Here is a 9,746-nt window from a genome sequence, read left to right on the forward strand (position 1 = left end):
AAACAAGGAAAAATACATTTAAACACACACAATCAGATACAGACTCTTGAGTGGACATATCTGCAAAAAAATATTTTCATCTTAGTTCAGATATTGATATATGAAACATGCCTGGAGGATCCGCAAATAATCACGGGTGGAAGCTCTGCAGGTGAGTCACCCGCACTCCTTCCTTTCGATCTGGCTAGTTTCTGCTTTTAGCTCGCGGATCCCGTGCTTTTTCCCATTAGCCCCTCCACTCGTGAATGTATAAAGTAGAAAAAGGAGATCAGATTCCATTCGATTTAGCTACTTGTCTACTAACCAAAACTTTATTCTGGGAGGAGGTGAGGGGCCGCCTCTCAGGGAAGAAGGTACAATTTACACTCAGATGAATTTGGGAACTAAGTGGATTCCATCTACCTACTTTCTTCCTGGCTCCTTCATGGGCAAAAATTGGTCCTGTGCTGAAAATCAGAAAACTGCCCTGTGGTGGCCTGTAATGGTTTCTGGGATGGAGCGGGTGGGAGATGGCAGTGGAGGCTGCGGCCAGCTGTTTTTAGAAGCTGCCTCTGTCTAGGCAACTGTTTCCTGACTACCTGCTTTGAGAATTATCTGGCAGAACAGGCAGCAGCAACATCTCTGTTGAGGGAGAACGGTGTGGAAGAGGACACTCTGTGTTAGGGTCCCTCTTGGTCTTTGGGACAGGAAGCAGATGTTAGCTCCGAGCTGGGCTGGGACCGTGAAGCGGCTCCGAGCTGGGCTGGGACCGTGAAGCGGCTCCGCGCACAGCCTCTCCTCACCTGAAGGAACGCGTTTTTGTTTGAGTGTGGATTTTGGTTTAACGAAACGTCCTCCTGGTTCATACTCTCCGGTAGGGGTTATTTGAAACTGGACGCATTCTTAATTTTCCATGAACTCAACACACTTATATTAACCCAATGGCAAAGAATTAAAAAAAAAACCCCAACAACTTAAGCCTGTTGTCCTTGCCAGAAGCAAAATTCGTGTAACACAGACCCCACACAAGAACTACTCATGGTTTCTCTGCCACTCGACAGAGTCCCTCTCCAGCCCCTCCTCACGATGGAACATCCCAGCCAAGTACGACAGAACAGGACGGAGAGAGGCGGGACGCACACACGAGGACGACACACAGCAGTCATGAGCACGTGCTGAGGAGGACAGCCACTCCCACTGGCCTGTTACTGTGCAGACCAAGGACAGGCAGGCGATCAAATCAAAGTCCTTGTTTTAGGGGAACTAGGTCCTGGGGCAAGAGAAGCAGCATGGAGGGCTGTGTGCAAACACACACACCTGCAACCGAGGGCAAGGACAAGTGGGCTGGAGCGTCTGCAGAACAAGGTCAGAAACAGCAGTCAAGGCACTGAGGGCCCAGGGCTGGGGGAGGGGGCTGGAGGCACTTGTACTGGAGCAACACTGTGCTGTCCCGTGGTTACCCCTGCTAATCAGCGTATCTGCAAGGGAAAATGTCTCTCTTTTCTTTTTTTGGCCAAGGATCAGATAAAACTCAGTCCAAGTTTTTGTTTGCTTTTCCCAGAGCATCTGAAGAAAAGGATTTCATAAAACCTGAAATTTTCCTACCTTAAAATACAAGATTTATCTTCTTATCAGGATTATAAAAGTTACTCTTCATGCAGATGAATTTTAGATTCTTTTCCAAATAAACTGAAAGGTATTCTTGAGCTTTCGAAGTAGAATTATCGGGATTTCTTTCTTTTTTGCCTTTTTAAGGAAACTGTATTGCCTGACTGCCCTGTAAAAACAGTTCCCTTATTCAACCATGGCTTGAAATGGGACAACCTGCCAGGGACCCCTCTCTTGATGGGTGGTGTGGGTTGCACAGTAGGTACCTGGGCCCCCAAATCAGAGTCTATAGGCTGTCAGGGACCTGCTGGGCTTGGCTACTCTCAGGCCCCCGAGGGGGACCAGACCAAGGGAGAGGCAAATGACGTGTCCCCGTTGGGGCTGAGGGCAGTCTCCCCATTTCGGGAGCCAGCGCCAAGCAGGAGCCTACACCATGCTCATCTGCAGGCGGAAACCCATCAGTAGTGGGTGAGCTACGGGGACAGACCCAGAGTCCTCCGGAGAGTCCCGTGTGGGTCTAAGTGACCTGTGAGCGGTCTGCCCCCCGGCCGCGGTGGAGCCCCTTTGGGGCTGCATGGCTTACTGTGACCCATGTCGCTCCAGGAGCGGGTCCTGCCTGCTTAGCTGGGTCTCTTTTCCAGGCCTCACCCCCTACGCTGCCATAAGTATCTCCAATCTCTGGGTTTCAGAGCTGGAAGCCACCTTTAAGATCATCAGTTTCCCAACAGGACTCTGAGCTCAGAGTGGGGCAAGGCTTGGCCTCAGGTCCTGTGGGTAATCACTAGTGACTTCGGAGCCGGCCCCACATGCCCCGATTTCTGGTCCATCCCCTTTTCTCTTATTAACACTGCCTCGCAGAAGGACAGGACAGATCCAAATCCAAATCCAAACCAAACCCAGTCCCTCGAAACCTGCAAATAACTGCCAACCACAGAGATCTGCAGATGGAAATGCACGTAGTATGTATCAGAAAAGACGGGGGTGGCGAGTGGTTGGGCATTTTTTGAGGCAAAACGAACGCGGACAGCATGTGCCTGTCAAAGCATGCGCTCCTCCATCCCAAGTTTTAGTTCTCCCAGGTACGGATCCCTTTTAGGTCATTTCTGGCTGACCGCTTCCTGCGGAGAATTTGGGGGAAGGCTGTCCACCAGAGCAGCAAATACTCACTGTTGATGGTACCTGCTAGTGCGTTAATATTGTTCAGTCCGACAGTGGCTCCCGCCAGTCCTTGCAGAGTCCCCAGAGAGGTCAAAGAATTCATGGCTGCACCAGCAGTGGAGTTGGGGGTTGAAGCAGCCACTGGAAGACAGGAGACGGGAACATGGGGAGAGAAGCACATCATGAGTGAAGGCTGACCGCAGTGGGTGGGCCGGGGGTCGTGCGCACACGTCTGGCGTGACTGCACGTGTGACTGTTTTAAAAATTACGTTTAGTGATTAAAAAAATCGTCATAGCCCTCTTTGGCCAGTACAGCGACTATGCTTATTGCTGGTTAGGAGGGAGAAATTCTAGAAGACGAGGCCCATCCTGGGTAGGCTGGGCTCTCCTTAGCCTCGGGGGAGCTCAGAGCTAAGCCCCCTTCTCATCCAGGCTAACAAGCCAACGAGTGGGGAGTAAAACGGCAGGCCTTGGCTTTCTCATTGTTTTTGCTTCAGACTTAGCATTTTTCTCAATGAAGATTAAAAAAAAAGTCATACATTTTCCTGATTTTCACAGAAGACTCCATGCAGACCCCTGGTGGTGGTGGCCATAGAGGGGGTGGCGTGACCCGTCCCCCGGCCCTTAAATGACAGCCCTATTGGGATGTCATTCACGGGCCATACCTTTACTCCTGTAAAGCGTGCTGCTCGACAGTTTTTAGCACCGTCACAGAGAGGCACGAGCAGCACACTCTCACCTGGACGTTGTTATCATCCCCAGAGACACCCACACCTTTGACACCAGCATCCACGGACCCGCGCGCTCTGTGGATCTGCCTGGTCTGGACACTGCACACAGATGGAATCGTGCACTATGTGGTCTTCTGTGACTGTCTCCTTTCACTCGACAAAATGTCTTCAAGGCTCAGCCACGTCGTGGCCTGTCGGTGCCGCCTTTGTAAGTGGAAGCACTGCATTTGTTTATCCCTTCATCAGCTGTGGACATTATGGTTGTTCCCACTCTGGGGCTTTTATGAATAATGATGATATGAAAGTGGCAAGTTTTTGTGGAGACATGTTTTCATTCTCTTGAGTAAATATATAAGACTGGGATGGCCGTGTCATGTGACATCTATGTCTATAACATTTTGAAGAAACACCAAACTGTTTTCCAAAGGAGCTGGACTCCCTAACCCTTTTATGCTTAAACCTGCTTCTGCATATAGCACTTAAGTACCCTGCATTTGTACAGTGTTACAATTGGCCGACTTTCCTCACACACATCACCTTTATCCTGGTGATGGGGTAAAGGTTAAACTCAACTCTGTCCACAGCTAAAAAAAAGAACGTGGTCCATTTCTAGCTGTGAAATCAGAGTATGAGAACTTCCTTTCCATCTAGCCCGGCCAGGAATGTCATCCATCCTCCTGGATTGTTCCTGGCCCATGGGAGCTCATCCTGGCTCTGCCCTCAGAGACCACACAGCATTGCTTACAGCGTACCTCACTTGGGATCCCTTTTGGATGAGGCCAGATCAGACGTCTAAAACCTGAATTCCCTACCTTGTCACATTTCTGTCTGAGTATGACATTAGCTTCCTCATAATGTATATTTTCTTTTTAAAAAAATAATATTACATATAATCAAGCCACTGTTTCTAGTCCTTTTATATTATGAAACTTTACAGATATACGTAAAAGCAGAGACAGTAACACAATGATCCCCCATAAACTCATATCCAGATTCTAAGAATATTTGAGGACCAACTCCTTTTCTTTATACTTTATCCTAAGTATAAAGAAAATTTCAGATTTTACGTTATCTCACTCCTACATACTTTATTATACGACTCTAAAAATGGTGGACATTTTCTTTTAAAATCCCAAACCATTATTAAACCTAACAAAATTAGCGATAATTCTTTGGCTTCATTATGTGCTATCTTGTTTGGGATCTTTTCAGTATGTGCACGAGTAAGACAGGCCTTTATTTTTCCTTCTTGTACTGTCCTTTGTCTTGCTACCAAGCTTTTGCTAACTTCACAAAATGACTGGGAGAATGTCCTTGTTTTTCCATTTTCTGGAATAGATTGTATAAGATTGAAATTACTTGTAGGTTAAACGTTTGATAGAACTTGTCAGAAAAAATGATCTGGACTTTTCTTTTTACTAGGATAATTTAAAAATATTGATATTTCTTCAAAGAGAATTATACAAGGCTTTCCTCTTCAATCAGTTTTACTAAGCTATAGCTTTCTATGAATTTGTGTATTCCATTTCGGTTTTCAAATTTATATTGATATACAAGCCTAAGGTGCTGTTGAAAACGATAGAAATTTGGGTGGTGAGCAATGAAGAAGAGACATGTAGCTCCATAAAAGCAAAACAGTAGACCAGTTAGGAGTTCAACAGAGAGAGTCAGAAAGAGAGACAACTAAGAATTCTCCCGGGGTCAGAGCAAGCTTTAAGGAATGGCCTTGAGGATGTTCCCTGTGAAGGGGTCTGTCTTTAACTAAATCAGGCTCTGGGGGAATTTTATGCCCCAGGGCCAAAAACAATAGAACAAACAACTAGAGATTATATTAGAGGGTAACAGCTGGATGTGATAACAAAAGTTTCATAATATAAAAAGACTCATCAGAAATTTAACAGGGAGGCCAGGCAGGGGCATTTGGAAGAATTACACCATTTTAAAAAAGGACATATAAGAAAGTCACTCACAGCCAAAATCTATGCCCTCTGAGTGACATCAGAAGCATACCATAGGGACAGAGCCTTCCTTGAACTAGTCCAGTCTAAGCGAATAAGCAAACAAGAAGCTGGGTTTGGTGGCAGGAGGTGTAGAGTGAGGAACATCGGTGTCAGGAATTGCTATGATGTATTACCTAAAATGTCCAGTCGTGCACAAATTATGAGATGTACAAAGAAACAGGAAAATGTGATCCACACACAGGAAAAAAGCTGGCAACAGACTGTTTGAGAGGGCCCAGATATTGTATTCAGCAGACATCAAAGCAGCTATTATAAATATGTTCAAAGAACTAAAGTTAACTATGCTTAAAGAATTAAAGAAAGATGTGATGACAGTGTTTCACCAAATAATATCAGTAGAGATAGAAAGTACAAAAATGAACAAAATGGAAATTCTGGAATTGAAAAGTAAATTACAGAAATGAAAATTCACTGTAGGGCTCAACAGTAGATTTGAACAGGCAGAAGACTAAGCCTCAGAGAAATGTGCACACCATTAAACACACTAACATTCATGTAATGGGAGTACCAAAATAGAGAAAAGAGCAGAAAAAATATTCAGAGAGACAATGATCAAAAAGTCTCCAAATTTGATGAAAAATAATCAATATATCCAAGGAAGTCAACAAACTACAATTATGACAACAAAAACAGATTGTGCCCAGACACTTGACAGTAAAAATGCTCAAAGCCAAAGATGAAGAGGAAAATCTTCAAATCAGCAAGAGAGAGAGAGAGAAAAAAAAGAGACTCATCATGTACAAGGGAATCCCAATAAGATTAACAGCCGACTTCTCAGCACAGTGGACCAGAAGGTGGTGGGATGACATAGTCCAAGTACTGAAAGGAAAAAATCTTTGAATTAAGAATCTTATATCCAGCAAAACTATCTTTCAAAAAAAAAAAAAAGAAATAACAACATTCCTAGAGGAACAAAAACAGAATTTGTTGCTGGCAGATGTGTCTTACAAGAAATACTAAAAGCAAGTGATTCCAGACAGTAATTCAAATCCACACACACACACACCAAACAGTGAACACCAATGAAGGTAATTACTTAGGTAATTATAAGACAGAATAATTGCATTCTTTTCCTCCTTTCTTAATTGATTTAAAAATCAGCTGCCTAAAACAATATGTATATAATTGTATTGTTGGGTCTGTAGCATATAGAAATGTAACATATTTGACAATAAAAGCACAAAAGTGGGTGGGAGGAGGGACAACGGCGTATTGGAGCAGGGAGATGACGCCGGACGATGACCACAGAAAGGAAGGAAGAGAACCAGAAATGGTAAATAAGACAGTTCCAAACAAACGGCCGATACACACCTGCTGTCCTGTCTTCGTCTCTTTAAAAGACGTTAGATTATGTGACGTGATAATCATAACAATACATCGCTGGGTTTGGAACATATATAAACGTTATACGTGTGTAAATAATAGCACAGCAAAGGGAGGAGGGGCGAGAGTTCTATAGGAGGAATGTTTCTGTATCCCGCCGGCACCGAATATGAAATACGAAGTGGATTCTGATAGGGCAGGGCACCTCCTGTAAGTCCTAGGGAAACCACTAAGAAAAAAAAATTAATACTGAAAAACCATTCCATTAAAATGTGAGAAGAGCAAATATTTACTTCATGCAAAATAAAGCCATAAAGGAGAAACAGAAGACCAAAAAGACATGAGACAGAGAAGAAGTACAAAGGCACATGAAAAGGCAACCATGTCAGTAGGGACATGAACCGTGAATGAATGAAACAATCCAGTCAGAGGGCAGGGAAGGTCAGACCGGATTCAAACCAACCAAAACAATCCGAACAACAGTGAAAGCCAGACCTGTCCATGCTGCCGACAGGAGACGCACTCAGATTCAAAGACACCACCAGGCTGAGAGTAAAAGGATGGAAAACCATGTACCGGGCACACAGCAGCCACAGGAGCTGGACTGACTCTGCTAATGAGAGACCGTGCAGATCTCACAGCCATGCTAGGGAGAGAGAACTGGGTCGACTGCCTGCACTGCGAGGGCCTTGTGCATGCCTTCACAGAAACCCGTGTCCTTGTCCTGGTGACACGTAGCTGGTAAAAGGACTCCAGCGCCCACGCACGGTGACTGTTGGAAAAGCCTCCTGGATTCAGGGCTGTGTCCCTGACCTCGCTCAGGCTCTTCACGTAGCTCTGAGAGGAGGGAAAGGAGCGGGAAGGAGCGGGCTGAGGAGACAGCCCTCAGACGGCACCGGAAATGGCAGGAAGCAAACGCGGCGACCGGATCAGGGGTCCTGGCCCTCGTCTGAGAAACACGCAGGAGCCACCGCCATCAGAAAGGCCCCAGACTCGGCCCCGCTCACGCCGGCGATGGGGAGGTAGGGGTGCAAGGGCCGAGAGCAGCGACCTGGAGAAAGCGGCTTATCCAGGGACACCCCCACGGTCCTAGAAAGCCTCACGATGGGCCTGTCGCCGTGGTGATGGTGTGGAGTGCTCACTGTAATCGCTGGGGACACAAAGCATATGACAGGGTCTTATGACCTTAGCCTCTGCAGCTTACAATTTTCCGACCTTGTCTACGGCACAGACCTCATTAGTCTCTAATCCTCTGTGCCACCCCTGGGGAGGGGTCGCCCTCCATCCAATCTGTGGTGGCAGGAGAAGGACCATGAAGGTTGGTTAGCTTTGCATCACTGAGAAGGACAGGAAAAAATGCCCTAGCCTGGCCCCTCAGGTACCAAACGCCAAGGCTACTGCTCTAAGTAGCAGCATTATAATTTCGCCACTCCCCTCTAAAAACAAAACTGGAGGCAAAATGGGGCTGTGGTTAAGACTGAGTGCTTTCCATTCAAACTGCTTCCTCGTTTCCCCAGGCTCGTGCTCCATCATTTTTCTATGGAGGAAAAAAAAAAAACACCACCCAACATAAAAAGTTGGGAAGATTAAGTAAGGTGCGCTATGTAACGAACTTGGCACAGTATCCGGCATCAGCTGGGGACTTTTACATCATCAGTTACTGGGTACAGGGTGAACTGAGGAGACGAGCCTACACAGGATATATTCCACAAAACAACCAAAAATTGGATACAGTTTTCTCCACTTTCAGTCTCAACAACTTCGGTTATTGAGGACTACACAGCCACGGGTCTCATTCCCACCGATGACGCGCCAGTCCGGGAGGCTTCTCTTTCTACAAAGGCCACGTGGGAGCTGTTGGCCTAGAGAGGCTGCCCGCTGGCCCTCTCGCCCAGAGAAATCAAAGCAGCAGGAAGGAGACGCGTCAGTCACCGACTTCTAGCTAGAGTTTCGGTGTCAAGAGGCGAAAGGAGTTAGATGACAGGGAAACTGGCTGATCTCACGCTTCATGGGTGATTCTGCACATCCCTCAAGTCTGTAGGTCGGGTCTGAGGAAGAGGTGGGTTAAAGTCACACTCTGCTCTGGTGGATAATTCACAACTGTGACGGCGAACAGTGAGTTGGAGAGAAAGCTCAGTAGACGCCTCTAACAGCAGCCCCGGGGAAGCCCGGGCTCGGGGGCCGTGGGAGGGGTGGACGAGGCTGGGAAACTCACTGGCCCCGTCTTGAGGCTGATAATGAAGAATCAACATGCAGATTAGAGATCTCTTTTGCCTCGGCTGTCTATTTATTTTAAAACCCCGGGAGACCGGCTACAGTGACCTGGACTGGACTGCACGTGGTTTTCCGACCTCTGATTCTGCTGCTCTTGGGTACCCCCAGCGGGCAGACGGGGAGGCGGGGGAGGGCGGGAGCAGGAGACTGAGAAAAGTGAACGAAATAAGCTGCCTTAACGTGAGACGACGCCATGTGCTCTGCACGTTTGGACGATACTCTGAAAATTTGTCCCGATTTGAGTATAAGTTGGAAAGGATACCTTGACTGGGTATCTAGCTGCCTTCAAGAACCTTTTGAAATCTAGCAAATACTATTTAAAGCAAAGAAAAACTCGAATTTGTCACACGGCCAAGCTCCATCAAATACTTCAAAACAAAATATTCAACAGATGCACAGCAGAGAAAGAGACCCGAGACACGAGAGAGACAGAGACAAATTAAATGCCACCAACACACACATTTTCCTGTTTCTTTGTTGGCAGACTGGCGAGACGCTGCCTTGGGGAACTGCATTCTGCCCACCTAAAATTCCCGTTGGTCTCCGCTGAGAAGCGTGTCCTCTGCGTTCTCAGTTACACTGCTCGCGGGCCGCCAGCGGGACGCTCCGGGACAAGGGTGGTGGCGGGTGCTGGGTCCTGGTCGCCCGGGCC

At 46.8% G+C, this 9,746-nt stretch overlaps 1 protein-coding gene across 3 annotated transcripts in view; it reads right to left on the reverse strand.

Moving 5' to 3' along the window:
• The window catches only part of CELF2 (CUGBP Elav-like family member 2), a 512,960-nt gene that overhangs the window by 18,100 nt on the left and 485,114 nt on the right, over positions 1–9,746 (reverse strand). For 2 of the 3 annotated variants that reach the window (XM_023530355.1, XM_023530354.1), the window contains one exon: positions 2,767–2,886. In XM_023530355.1, coding sequence (XP_023386123.1) covers positions 2,767–2,886 — 120 coding nt within the window. Of the gene's footprint in view, positions 1–2,754; positions 2,887–9,746 lie in introns of all 3 variants that reach the window. The other variant, XM_011359641.2, reaches the window with a different exon arrangement.

Source organism: Pteropus vampyrus, unplaced genomic scaffold, assembly GCF_000151845.1.
Source record: "Pteropus vampyrus isolate Shadow unplaced genomic scaffold, Pvam_2.0 Scaffold49, whole genome shotgun sequence".
Lineage (NCBI taxonomy): Eukaryota > Metazoa > Chordata > Mammalia > Chiroptera > Pteropodidae > Pteropus > Pteropus vampyrus.